General features: G+C 35.2%; 1 protein-coding gene across 14 annotated transcripts in view; it reads left to right on the top strand.

The window, feature by feature from the left end:
• The window catches only part of SNAP91 (synaptosome associated protein 91), a 146,330-nt gene that overhangs the window by 90,896 nt on the left and 40,185 nt on the right, over positions 1–15,249 (top strand). For all 14 annotated transcript variants that reach the window (XM_019652500.1, XM_019652510.1, XM_019652507.1 and 11 more), the window contains 3 exons: positions 6–124; positions 14,359–14,373; positions 14,519–14,686. In XM_019652500.1, coding sequence (XP_019508045.1) covers positions 6–124; positions 14,359–14,373; positions 14,519–14,686 — 302 coding nt within the window. The remainder of the gene's footprint in view (positions 1–5; positions 125–14,358; positions 14,374–14,518; positions 14,687–15,249) is intronic.

Below are 15,249 nucleotides of genomic sequence, written 5' to 3'. Positions count from 1 at the left end.
TTCAGCACTTCTAAACCGTCTAGTGATCTCCTGGACCTCCAACCAGACTTTTCTTCTGGAGGGGCGGCAGCAGCTGCAGCACCAGCACCACCACCACCTTCCGGAGGAGCCACTGCATGGGGAGGTGAGTGGAACCAGACAGCCACGCCATTTTTCTCTCTAGGCGTTTTTACTCAGGATATAATTGTTACGCTTACCTTCTGATGATCCAAAATGGTGCCAGAAACTTGGAGAGAAAATGCTCAGGATGGCATATATTGATTGAAATGTATATTGAGAGAGAGACAGAGACAGAAAAAGCACCTACAATAAAGTTAAAATGTTCAAGTAGTCATATAGTTTTTATTTTTAATGTTGGAACAAAGGTATTTCTTTTTTGCTATTCTAAAATTCTGATTATTTTTAGCAATTGTTCTCTAAAGTTCAAGCTTTAGAGGATTGGTTATTCCTGCAAATTTATGAGGTAACTCAAAGGCAGCATTTCTAATTTGATTTATTCAGGTATAGCCTCCTTCATGGATTCCTTTAGATCTGAATTGGTTTTATTCACATTGTATTTGACTTAATGCAGTTGAAATCTGGGATAGATTCTTCTGTGTGCCAGAAAAGTACCAAACTAAACTGATTGAGAGGAATGATACCTAAGTGTTTGATTTCCATTTTATTCTTGTATTTCAGGGGAAAAACAAGCTCTTATATGTATTTAATTAAAAAGCTATTTAATGCTAATATAAAAATTAAGTTAATTACTGCATAATTCTCAAAGCTGCACAGAGCTGGTTTTAATACCTTGCCCTACTGCATCAAACTATCAAAATAAATTTGTTTTTAAGTTAAAAAATGACTCATTATAGAAACAACACAAATAAAGTGACATAAGCAAGATGGTGGAATCGAAGGTGCCCCATCTTAGCTCCCCACAGCAACAATAATTTGGCAACCTCCCATGGACAAAAGTACCTTTGTGGGGCCATTGAGATCCTGATAGGAGGCTGCAAAACCCCAGTGTAGCCCAAGACTGAGGAGGGTTGTTTTGAGAAGACTGGCCTATGCCTAGGTGGGAGGCTTACCAACCTTGGTACTGGCTACAGGCCTGGAGATACTACCACCATCTCCCCATGGACTCACCTATAGTCCTATTTGGCGTTGGTCCTGCCACTAGCAGCATCCACCAAGGGACCAGAGGAGAGCCATGTATGCCCATACCTTGAGTAATAAGTCTGCTGACCTTGATCTCAGCTATGGACCCTGAAATGGCCTGTGACTCAGCTCCAGCCCATCTCATTCATGGCCCAGGAACAGTCCTGCCTGCCCAAGGATCCAGTGGGATAAACATTGGTCTGTGACCCCAGAGGCCCAGTGACCTTTGTCCAACCTCAGATCCTGAAGCAGTCCTGTGACTCAGCTCTAGCCCCTCCCACCTCAGTCAGGAAGTAGTCCTACCCACCCAAGGGCCTGATGGGAGACACGCCCTCTAACTAAGCTTTAGACACACTCAGCTGTGGTCTAGGGCTAGTCTAGTCTGCCTAGCGACCCAGCAGGAACCACATCCATCCATGCACCTGGTAACAAGCCTGCCATCGGTGTACCTAACTGCAGACCCTGAAGTGGACCCTTGTCCCAGCTCCAGCCCTAACGACCAAGGTTCTGAAGGCAGTCTCACCCACCCATTGATCAGGCAGGATGCATACCCACCCAAGCCCCTTTTATAGATCTACCAGCCAAGGACCCACAGCAGACCCAGCAACAGCCACATGACCCAGCTCCATCCCCATTGAACAGCAGTCCTGGAGGCAATAGCATCAGCCAGAAAACCTGACAGGAGAAAGTCTTTCCCTATCAAAACCAGTCTTTAAAGACTGGAAGAGGTGTTTGCTTTTTCAAATGTATAGATACCAATGCAGGGCTACATGGATCACAGAGAAGCAGGCAAACAAACATGACACCACCAAAGGAAACTAATAAAGATCTAGTAACTTACCCCAAAGAAATGGAGATCTATGAATTGGCTGACAATTCAAAATGATAATCTTAAAAAAGCTCAATGATATGCAAGAGAACATAGACAAGTAGGCGAAATCAAGAAAATAACAAAATGAGGAGTTTAATGAAGAAATAGAAACCATAAAAAAGGACCAAACAGAAATCCTGGAGCTTCAAAATACAATGAATGAACTGAAGCACTCAAGAAAGTTTCAACATCAGACTCGATCAGACAGAATAAAGCATTAGCAAACTTAAGGACAGATCATTATAAAATATCCACTTAGAGGAGCTAAAAGGAAAAAGAATGAATAAAGCATATGGGACCTATAGAATGCCATCAAATGAACAAATACATGCATTATGGGAGTCCCAGAAGGAGAAGAAAGAGAGAAAGGGGAAGCTTATTTATGGAAATAATGGCTGAAAACTTCCCAAGTCATGGGCAGGATATGGACATTTACATTCATAAAGTTCAAAAGTTCCCAAGAAAGATCATCCCAAAGATGATTACTCCAAGACACAGTGTTAATTAAATTGTCAGAAATCAATGACAAAGTGAAAATTTTGAGAAAAGAAACAGAAATCACTTGTTAGATACCAGGGAACCCTGGTATGGCTATCAGCACATTTATTAGCAGAAACCTTGCAGGCCAGAAGGGAGTGGATGATATATTCAAAGTGCTGAAAGAAAATAACTGCCAACCTAGAGTACTATAGCAAGTAAATCTGACCTTCAGAAGTGAAGGAGAGACATTCTCCTACAAACAAGAGCTGAGGGAGTTCATCTCCACTAAATCTCCTTACAAGAAATGCTAAACGGAGCTCTTCATATTAAAACATAAGGATGCTAAGTAACAACAGGAAAATATATGAAAGTATAAAACGTACTGGTATATATAAGTATATAGTCAAATTTATAATATTCTAATACTGTAATAATGGTAGGTAAATCACCTTGAACTGGCATAAAAGTTAAAAGACAAAAGAAAAATAACTGAAACTACTATAACTTTTTAATATATAAAAAGATGTAAAGTGTGACATCAAAGCATAAAATGTAAGGGGGAAGAAGACTAAAAGTGTACATTTTTTATATGAGATTGAAGTTAGATTATTATCAGCTTAGAATAGACTGTTATAAGATGTTTTATGTAAGCCCATGGTAAACACAAAGAAAAAAAACCTCTAATAGATTCTAAAAGATGAAGAGAAAAGAAAGCATACCATTGAGAAAAATCAACAAATCAAAAAGGAAGACCACAAGAGAGAAAGAATGGAACAAAGGAACTACAAAACAGAAAACAATAAAATGGCAATAAAACCTTTATCTATCAATAATTACTTTAAATATAAATGGATTAAATTCTGCAATCAAAAGAGTCATTCATGATCCAACAATATGCTGCCTACAGGAGGCTTGCATTAACTTTAAGGATACTCAAATGCTAAACACTATTTTTGCTTTTTACCTTTTTTTGTAACAGCAAAAATCCTCTTCAGATTTCCTTCAGTTAGTAAAAACAGGACTAATGTAGGTATTTTGTAAAAGCAGAGTTGTGAAAAGTGAACTTTTGAAAAGTGGAGTATACCTGTATATGTTCTTCTCGGTGTGCACATAACATTCTCCAGGATGTTACAACACAAAACGAATCTTAACAGTATTAAAGAAGATTAAAATCATATCAGATATCTTTTTAGAACTCAATGGTATGAAACTAGTAGCAGAAGGAAAATTGGAAAATTTACAAATATGTGGAAATTAAATAACATACTCCTGGCCAGCCAATGGGTCTAAGAAGAAATAAAGAAATCAAAAAGTATCTTGGGAGAAGTGAAAATGGAAACACAACATACCAAAACCTATGGGATGCCACAAAAGCAGATCGAAGAGGGAAATTAATAGTGATAAATGCCTACATTTAGGCATTTAAGAAAAAGAAAAAGAAAGATTTCAAACAACCAAGCCTTACACCTGAAGGAACTAGAAGAACAAACTTAGTCCAAAGTTAGCAAAAGAAAGGAAATGATAAAAATTTGAGCACAAATAAATGAAAGGGAGACTAGAAAGACAATAGAAAAGATCAAACTAAGAGTTTTGTTTTGTTTTGTTTTTTTAGCTGCCACCTGTTGGCAGCTCAGCTCGGGCCGGGAGTCAAACCGGTGACCCTGTTGCTCAGAGCTCACACTCTTGAGCAAGCTCTTAACCAACTGAGCCACTTGGCTGCCCCTAAGAGTTGTTTTTTAAAAATAAAAAGATTTGGGCCAGCTTTGTGGCTCAGTTGGTTAGGAGCTGGCTTGGGACGCCAGAGGGCCCCAGTTCGGATCCCACATATGAGGGCCAGTGACACTGCCCTCTACAGTTAAGATGCTGAACAACAGCTCAACCTGGAGCTGGGCTGCCGTGAGTTGCCAGCGACGGCGTAGGCTGCAGCCCCTGTGGCAGTGGGTTGCTGTGGGCTACCATGTGTAGCCAGCAGCCACTGTGAGCAGCCCTCAAGCCACCGTGAGCAGCCATCCAGAAGCCTGCGACTGATCTGCCTGGCCCAGGAAGAGTGCAATTATGGTGCCAACTTGAGCCAGTGAAGCAACGTCCTCCGCAACTAGACTGAAGAACAAAAATGACAGCAACTTGTCTGTTCCCCTTCCCCCAATTCCCCAATAAAAATCTTTTTAAAAAAATTTTTTAAAAGTAATAAAAAGATTTTTTAAAATGACAAACCTTTAGCTAGACTAACCAAGAAAAAAAAAAGCAAGGACTCAAAATAAAATCATAAGTACGTTACAACTGATACCATAGAAATACAAAGGATCATAAGACACTACTATGAACAATGAGATGCCATCAAATTGCATAACCTGGAAGAAATGGATAAATTTCTAGAAACATAGAGCTGACCAACACAGAATGATGATGAAATATTACAGAAATCTGAACAGAATCATAATGAATAAGGAGATTGAAGCAGTAATCCAAAACTTCCCAACAAAGAAAAACCCATGACAAGATAGCTTCACAGGTAAACTCTACCAAACATTTAAACAAGAATTAGTGACAGTCCTTCTCAAACCCGTCCAAGAAAAATTGAAAAGGAGGAAATATTTCCAAACTTATTTTTTTGAGGCTAGTATTACCCAACAAAAGAAAGTTAAGGAAACTACAGAAAAGTCTATTACAGGCCACTCCGTGATGAACATAGCTACAAAAATGCTCAGCAAATATTAACAAACCCAATTCCACAATACATTAGAAGGATATACACAATAATCAAGTGGGATTTATCCCTGGGATGCAAAGATGGTTCAACACATGCAAATCAATAAACACGACACACCACATCATAAATATGAAGGGTAAAAAGTATATCATCTCAGTAACTGCAGAAAAGACATTTAACAAAATTCAACATTCTCTCATGATAAAAACTCCCAACAAATTAGGTATAGAAGAATTGTACCCCAACATAATTAAGGCCATATATGACAAGCCCACAGCTATCATATTCAATGGAAAAAAGCTAGAATGTTTTCCTCTGAAATTAGGACAAAGACAAGGATGCCCACTGTCTCCACTTCTTTTCAACATAGTACTGAAAGTCTTAGCCAGAGCAGTTAGGCAAGAAAATGAAATAAAAGTCATCCAAATTGGAAAGGAAGAAGTAAAATTGTCTCTTCAGATGACATATGTGTAGAAAACCCTTATATGACTTATATGTATAAAGACTTAAAGGCCCCACCAAAAAACTAGTAGAACTAATGAATGAATTCAGTAACGTTGAAAGATACAAAATTAACATACGAAAATCAATTGCATTTCTATACACTAACAACAGACTATCTGAAAAAGAAATGAAGAAAACAATCCCATTTACAATGGTATTAAAAAGAATAAAATATTTAGGAATAAATTTAACCAGAGATGTGAAAGATCTGTATGCTAAAACTATAAAATATTGATGAAAGAAATGGAAGACACAAATAAATGGAAAAATAGCCTGTATTCATGGATTAGAAGAATTAACATTGTTAAAGTATTCATACTACCCAAAGTAATCTACAGATTCAATGCAATCTCTGCATTTGTCTATAAATAGAAAAAATAATTCTATCATTCATACAGGCCACAAAAGATTCCAAATAGCCAAAGCAATCTTGAGAAAAAACAAAGCTGGAGGCATGATACTTCCAGATTTCAAGCTATAGTTCAAAACATTATGGTACTTACATAAAAGCAGACAGTTCAATCAGTGGAAGAGAATAGAGCCCAGAAATAAATCCACACTTATACAGTAACTAACCTTTGACAAGAACACCAAGAATGCATGATAGGGAAAGGATAATCTCTTTAATAAATGGAGTTGGGAAAACTGGATATCCACATGCCAAAAAAAAATGAAATTGGAACCTTATCTTACACCATACACAAAAATTAACTCAAGTAGAATAAAAACTTAAATATAAGACCTTAAACCATAAAACTAGAAGAAAGCATAGGGAAAAAGTTTCTAGACATTTGTCTCAGCAATGAAGTGTTTTTTTGTTTTGTTTTGTTTTAAAGATTTTATTGGGGAATTGGGAGAGGAGAACAGTGTTGGGGAATTGGGGAAGGGGACCAGCCAAGTTGTTGTGCTCCAGTCTTCGTTGTGGAGGGCGCCAGTCACCATCTGGCTTCCCATCAGCAGTTCGTGGCCTCCAAGCTCAAGGTGCTGTGTACCATCTTAGTTGCGGGAGGGTGTAGCCACCATCCCATGTGGGAGTTGAACCAGCAGCCTTGTTAAAAACACACGCTCTATCCACTGAGCCATCCAGGCTGCATCTCATCTCAAGGTGCTGAGTTCAGTCTTAGTTGTGGGTGGGCGTAGCCCACCATCAAACAGGCAATCTTGTTGTTACACCAGCTTAGCCATCCTGCCACCTGTTGGCAGCTCAGCGACAGCTCAACTCACCTCAGGCGCAGCGTCACTGGCCCATGTGGGAATTGAACCAGTGGCCCTATTGCTCAGAGCTCGCACTCTTAAGCCAACTCTTAACCAACTGAGTCCTCAGTTGGCCCCTTACAATGAAGTTTTGATAAGATACCAAAAACACGCTCAACAAAAGCAAAAATAAGCAAGTGGAACTACATCAAACTAAAAATCTTCTGCATAGCAAAGGAAACAATCAACATAATGAAAATGCAACCTAACGAATGGGAGAAAATATTTGGGCACCATCTATCTAATAAGGAGTTAATAACCAAAATATATGAGACTCAATTCAATAGCAAAGAAGCAAATAACTTGATTAAAAATTGGCAAAGATCAGAAAAGATGATAAAGATGATATAGTGCCATTTGTGACAACATGGATGGATTTTGAGATTATAATGCTAAGCGAAATATGTCAGACAGGAAAAGTTGGGAACCATATGATTTCACTGACATGTGGTATATAAAATTGAAAACAACAAAGAAACAAGACAAACAAATGAATAAACAAAAACTCATAGACACAGACAACAGTTTAGTGGTTACCAGAGGGTAACGGGGGGAGGGAAAGGCAGAAGTGGGTAAAGGGGTTCAAATACATGGTGATGGAAGGAGAACTGACTCTGGGTGGTGAACACACAATGTGATATATAGATGATGTAGTACAGAATTGTACACCTGAAACCTATGTAACTTTACTAACAATTGTCACCCCGATAAACTTTAATTAAAAATAAAAAATGTAAAAACAGTTTCAAAAAAATGGGAAAAGGACCTGAATAGATATTTTCCATAGAAGACATACAGGTATATGAAAAGGTGTTCAGTATCACTAATCATCAGGAAAATGCAAATCAAGACCACAGTGATATATCACCTCACACCTATTAGGATGGCTGTTCTCAATAAGACAAGAGATAACAAGTATTGGTGAAGCTGTGGAGCAAAGGGAACACTTGTATACTGTTGATGGGCATGTAAATTGGTACAGCCATTTGGAAAACAGTATGGAGATTCCTTAAGAAATCAAAAATATAGAACTACCACTGAATTAACCAATCCCACTTCTGGATATATACATATGGATATAGATATAATATATAAGTATTTAAATAAATGAGATAGTTGCACTCTCATGTTCATTGCAGCATTTTTCACAATAGCCAAGATACGGAAATACCTAAATTTCTATCAACAGATGAAAGGATAAGGAAAATTTGTATTGTAAATTTGTTACTGGTACATAAAATTTCTAGTATCTTGTATCTATTCTTGTGTATTGTAATTATTTGTCACATAAAATTACTTATATTAAAAAATAAGTGCTAAATGCCTTATAATACGAAAAAACAAAACAAAAACAAGTACCTAAATGTAAACAAATATAAATTTGAATTAAAAAATTAAAATGAAAGATTTTTTTCCCCTGAAAGTTTAGGCCAAAAACATGGGTGCACATTATACATGGGAGTGCCTTATACACGACAACATACAGTATATCAAACTACCACAGTGTGCATGTTAAATACATACGATTCTTATTTGTCAGTTATACCTCAATAAAGCTATGAGGGAGAAGAAACAACACGGATAAAAGACATTATTTCTGATGAGGAAACATAAAATAATAACGCTAATTCAAAGAACATTTTGAGGAGCTGAGTATATATATAGACATTTGAAAAGAAATGCTTGGTTAGATACAAAACTGGTTAATGTCTGATAGGGCAATAAAAATCGTATCTTGAAGTTATCTGTTCTCCCAGACAAAATATTTGCATCACTAGCAGACAAAATCTGTAATTTTATATATCATTTCAGATTCAGAGTCCTTAATTAACAAATTGCAAATTCAAATGCAGTTATATTCTCCTAGATAATTAAATAATCCTTGGGTGGACTTGGTAAACAGTGTGTCAGTGTGACATCCAAAGTACTATAATCTCTTGATTGTATTTCTAAGTTTTTTTTGGTAACAAAATAAACAAAGATAACCAGCTCTGAAATAAAGTTGCTAACTATAATAAATATGAGCATTTTAAATAAAGGTACTTTTCCATTTTAAATATTTAAACCTATTCCTATGTTGAAATGTTCAACTCCCAAGCCTACAGCTACCAATTTTTTTAAATAAAATTGTTCTTTCGGCTTCATTTAACTTTATTAAATTTTAGTTGGTAAAGGAAAATTATGCTGAAGAGACTTTAGAAAGGCATTCTTCTGGTTCATTATGTTTTCATTTTGAGCTTCATTTTAAAAAAAATATTTGATTATTTCAATTTACTAATACTTTATTTTCACTAGCACAGTACCTTATACAATACAGTGTTTTATGTTTTCCTATTTAAGATCCTTCAAATCCATATTTTTAAATCATACTTTCTTCATCATAAAATTCATATAAATGACTTCTATAGAAATTTTATGTTTTAAAATTTAGTGTTAATTATAAATTTATGGGGTTATAAATAAGTTTTTTTCAGTTATATATGAATGTATTAATGCTGTAATTCAGCTGTTGAAATCAGTATGAATTTCATGCTGTAATTTTTAGAACTTACCAAACATTTAGTTATTTAGTTAGGACTTCAATGAACAGTGAAATTGCAAACAATCTCCTTTAACCTTATTCTCCAGCATGAAATTGAAGAGAAATTTTATCTCATTTTTTTTTTACTTTCCGCATCAAAAGAATGTCAAATAAGAAATGTTGACATAAGAAACATCCAAAACTGTACAGAATTTTTATGAGTTTATTTGAGTCAAACTGATGACATACCAGGAAGCAAGATCTCAAATGCTCCCAAGAATGTTAATTTTGCAGTTTCTTTTACACATTTGGAATTCTGAAGGGATCATAAGGAAGATTACATGAAGGTAGGAGAAAGCAAGGCAGGGAAATCTCTATGATTAGAGTACAAGATAGTTAACAAGATTATGTGCTACCTTGAGGGTGGTTACTGCCTCTGAGGGGTCTGAAAAAGGGGATTGCTCTGGCATTACAAAGGTGCACTAACCTAGATACACAAGAACAATGGACAGGGTTTGCTTAAGGCAAAGATAAACCTTTTACTAAAGAAGTTATAGGCAGAGAGCTGACTACCCACCATGACCTGCTCAGTTAGGAATCTATGATCAGATCACCTTGTGAGGTTACTTTCGATCACTGATTTATTACAGAGCCCCTTTTTCATTTACAAAAGAAAAACCTAGGTGAACACTTTTTAAATTATAGTATAACATTTTTATTCATCTTTGTCTCCAAGTACTTTTTACTGAAACATAATATTTGTGAGGAATAAGTTCTAATAATCAATTTTATTATAATACATTTCAGTCTTATTAGAAATAAGTAACTATTGATTATTGAAACATAGCGATATCAGTGGGTAGAGAAGAAAGCAGAATAATGTGGTTTCAGCCAGGGCTGTCTGATGTTGATGCTCAAAGGCAGTACGGGAGGGGCTCGTATCCAACCTGCTTCATGCTAGCCAAGCTGAGAGCCTTCCACATCCTGGAGAAAAAGGTGCTTTTCTTTTTCTAATCTGTTGGCACTTTTTTTTTTTTTCCTAATAGTGTAGAGCACCTTAGACTAGCAGAAACCTTGACTTAGGGCCTCATGGTCACTTTTTCATGATTAAACAGTGTTAGTCTTCTGTCTCAACAAAACATCTACAAATGCAGTATTGCATAGTAGTAGCAAAGTCAGCGGGGGAGAAAAACACCAACAAATAAGATTTCTAAGCAAAATAGTAAAAATTATAAACCTTAAGAAATTGGAGTAAACTGGTATAATAGTTACCTTCAGTATGCATTTATCCTACAGATACATGGTGGTGATTAAAGATGATGCTAAATTGTAACAAATACATTTTGGTTCATTTGACTAAGCAGAAAAATAAAACCAAATCACATTCTCAATCTTGTTTGATAAGATCAGACTGCTTCTATTATTGAAGCATATTTGAATTTTGTATAACTAGACAGTAAAATACAAACTTTAAAACTTTTTGGACCTATTTGGATCTTCTTATCTGACTCTAACCATAGTAAGATTTCATTTCCCAAAGACCATCACCACTTCAGGTCTTTATGTAGTTCTTTTAAAGGTTTAGGTACTGGTAAGTACTGCCATTCTAAGGGATATTTTGTAAATTATATTAATTTTTCTTGTTGGTGTAAAACAACCAAATTTTAGGAGATGCTTATTTTAGTAAATTTAATTTAAATAAGGCATATAATATTTGGCATCCTGTGCACTAATAATGAACATTTTTAAAAGAATACAAAATGTGTTTAAAATTCCTACTTTTAGACCCATAATGGGGAGAGCATTTTTTTGGTCATAATAAATTAATCTCTAAGCACAAACAAGTGAGTGCATGTGTGGTATTTTTGTGTATCTTAGAAGTGGGAAAACAGATAATTTCTTATTATAAATGCTTAGAGTGAAATTTCTACTTTTTGGGAAACATGAAATTACTGCTAGGGTTTTATTAGAATTAATAGACCTAATAGAAATTATCAACATACATTTGAAGGCTCATCAATATTATATGATCATATGACTTTAGTAGCTTCCATGTGGAATATTAGCTACAGTATAAGCAGTTTTTGCAACCCATATTACCATTTTCTTGTTAATTAAATCTAGGAACATATTTATAGTCTGTTTTCATACACATGCAAATATGCAAACACACATGTACACAAACACCGAGAGATTTATAGGAGCTTTGAAATTCACAGTTCAATAATGAAATTATAATTTGAGTTAAATGTTAGTTATTATTTGCTATTATGAATGAGTGCTTAAATATATTAACACAGTTAATCATAATAACACAAAAGTTTATCTACATCTCACTGCAGAATATAAATTTCCTTGTTAATTTAGTTGTACTTCTGTTTCCTCAATTATAATAAATATTTTCTACCAATTTTTATAATGTAAAAACAGCTCCAATTATGTTCTACTTACATATGAACTCTGCTGCTGTAGGTTTTTTGTATAGTTTAATTCTTTACAAAAAGTGGCAGTTTTGAGAAATATTTAATAACTGTCCCTATCATCCTAAAATAGGGACTTTCATTTGTAGTAGAGAAAAATTTATGTAAAACAGGGAATAAGTAACATAAGTTATAGTTCATCTAGAAAACTAAGATTTTGGAGACTAAACCCTGTGGTTTCCAGTAGTGGAAAAAGTTTTTCAACATCAACCATCTACCAATAGACTTAATTATCACACAATTTCCTAGGAAATTTTATTTTCATCTTCCATCATATCATTGCAGGAAGTCTCAACACCATCCAGCTAAACAAAACACTAGTCAAAAGCAAGGAACTAATATTTTAATCTTGTATACTTCTCTTTTAAAATCTCTTTATTTCTCTCTCCTTCTAGTACACATAGTAAGTCTTTTTTTTCCTCACTTACCAAATGTATGACATAAGCTGTCATTCCGTATCATAGACAATAGAAGGTCTGGAAATGGTTAAATCACATTACTCTGAGCTCTTTGGCTATGTCACATTGCAGCTTAAAATAGCTATTGATAAGGGCAGGGCTAGGGAGGGTACCACACATGCCTGTAGAAGAGAGAAGCCAGGTCTATCTGGCTAGATGACTCACTTTGCTTTCTAATTAATATTTTTAGGAAGTGTGACTGTGGAGTAATACTTGTATTGACCCAGTTACTGTTGAAGAATTATTGGAAAGACCTTCTGTTCTGTAGGATTTGGGACCTGGCCACCTAGCAGCAGAATATACCCTAGCCTCTAGTCAACATAGATCCTTTTTTTGCCTGCTATTTACTAGGTATACATTCTAAAATTTCAGAACTGTTTTTAATGTCAAGTAACCAACCATGTGCTATAATATGCTAATGCTGTTATGAAATAGGTAAGATTTGGTTAGGAAGAGCCTTGATTATCTTAGTATACCTGTAGAGGGCTTTACATAATATTGGGTTTGCCAAATACACAATTAAATGAATGTGATTATTTTTAATGTCAAATTTATGTCTCTTAGTTTTTTAAATGTCTTCTAGAACTTTTGGTTTACTGAGTTCTCATTAGTTTTTAAGACTTAGAAAAAAAATTCCTTTCTAGTGAGTCTGGTAAATTTTTTTGTGATTAAAGTAAATTTCCAATAATATTCATGACTTCAACCATGAACCTGAGGTGTATTATGTGACTGAGGGTAAAAGAATCATTAGACATGCTAAATGTTTAAACGAAAGTCATAGTATAGTTAAAGATAATCCCTCCTCGGCTTTTTATTTAGGTTGCTAGCTGTAATCTCGCTGTTGAGCACTAAGAAAGTATGAACCCCACAATGGAATGCTGGCCCTAGAAGGGCCAAAAAGTTTTGATGTTGTATAATGTGTCACATTTACCTTTAAAATAATTCTCATGTGTTAATCACATAATGTTTTAAAAGTTAAGATTATATATTGAATTTAAGAACATCTGATAATGTGAAACTTATGAAGAAGAAAATGGTTTAGGTTAGGGTTTCTTTTTTTCTAACCCTTAAACTTGCATTCATTTCTTTGACTGTTTTGTATGTTCTACATCACATTATAGCTATGGTAAAGCCTTCACTTATTATAGACTTCAGTAGTAAATCAAATAAAAAAGATCAATAAAGTTTGGTTAACTACAGTTTTTTCAGAATTGACATTTATAGTATAGAGAAATCAATCAAAGCAGATGAAATGGTAAATCTGGTAAGAAATAAATAGAGTTTGTCAAAATGGTGTAGACCGGACTTACGGTAAGTATCTTGACCTCCCTTGCTCTCAATTTTCCCATCTGTGATATCGGAAATTTGGCATAGAGGATCTCTAAGGTCCCTTCCAGCTCAAAAGTTCCAAGATAATAATAGATAATACAGTCATCCCTCATTATCCACAAGGCATTGGTTATAGGACCCCCTTGAATACCAAAATCTGCAGATGCTCAAGTCCCTTATATAAAATTGGGGAGTATTTGCATATCACCTATGCATATCCTCCCATATATTTTAAATCATCTTTAGATTACATATACTATCCAATACAATGTAAATGCTATGGAAATAGTTGTTTTTAGTGAATAATGACAAGAAAAAACTCTGTACATGTTCAGTACAGATGTAACCATGGTAGCCCTAACTACATATTACATATCAGCAATAATGTAACTTTTTTTCCAAATAAATTGGACCCGTGGTTGGTTGAATCCATGGATGTGGAACCCACAGATACAGAGGGATGACTATGCATTTATTTTTTTATTGCAAATGGTCCAGAAAGCTAAGATTTCTTCAGTTAGTATCTCACTCTGCTTGGAGATTGGTGTGGTTGAATGTTTCAGCTTTATCTCTTATTTCTTCAAATGCTGACACATAATGGACATGGATAGACCTTTTGGGAGAGGGTGAGTAAAGCTTTATTTTAAACTTTTGTGTTAAGAGACCTCTGTATCTTAATAACTGTCCTCATTTTGATCATTTGGCTCCTGGTATATCTTTTGTCCTTTCCTTTTTCTTCTCCTATTTTTCTCCATCTCTGGTGCAACATAGATTCTTTGGCTGCACTTTCCTCTGTTCCCTCGGAAGCTCAGATTTCAGACCCATTTGCACCAGAACCTACCCCTCCTACTACAACTGCTGAAATTGCAACTGCTTCAGCTTCTGCCTCAACTACTACAACTATTACTGCTGTCACTGCTGAAGTGGATCTCTTTGGAGGTTAGTTAGTCACATCACTATTCTTTAATTTTCCTTCCATGATTGCTAAAAATTACCTTTGAGTTAAGGTGTTCAGAAAATTGTACCTATATACCAGTATGTCATAGTGTTTAAGTACTTTTTAAATATTTATTCATGTATGTTTATCTTCACTTAATGTTAGTGGTTTTAGAGCAGAGGTTGTACTGCTTTAGATCCACTTTATTTTCTATTTCTTAAAAGTTAGGATTTAAGTTGCTGCTAGAACGCTTGTCCCATATATGCTCCTAACCTCAGTATCCATATGAATGGTACCAGACCTCTCTTTCATATTTACAATAGGTTTGGCTTTTTGGACAGATTCAAACTAGCAGAGAGAAAAACGTTTGGGGAATATGGGAGGGGAAATCCTGCCCTAAGTTATTTCTTAAGATTTAGGACAAAAAGTCGTCTGAGAGTATTTCAGATTTTGAGGTCTCTGAAGAGAGTTCAGGTATGCCCATTTTTACAACTTGAAGCTTGTTCTGTCTAAGCAAAAACTTGGATCATCTTTGGGTTTGAGACTTTGAAAGATTATTTGAATC

Source organism: Hipposideros armiger, unplaced genomic scaffold (assembly GCF_001890085.2).
Source record: "Hipposideros armiger isolate ML-2016 unplaced genomic scaffold, ASM189008v1 scaffold_180, whole genome shotgun sequence".
NCBI classification, from domain to species: domain Eukaryota; kingdom Metazoa; phylum Chordata; class Mammalia; order Chiroptera; family Hipposideridae; genus Hipposideros; species Hipposideros armiger.
The sequence above is the reverse complement of the archived record's forward strand: the minus strand, read 5'-3'. Positions and strand labels throughout refer to the sequence as shown.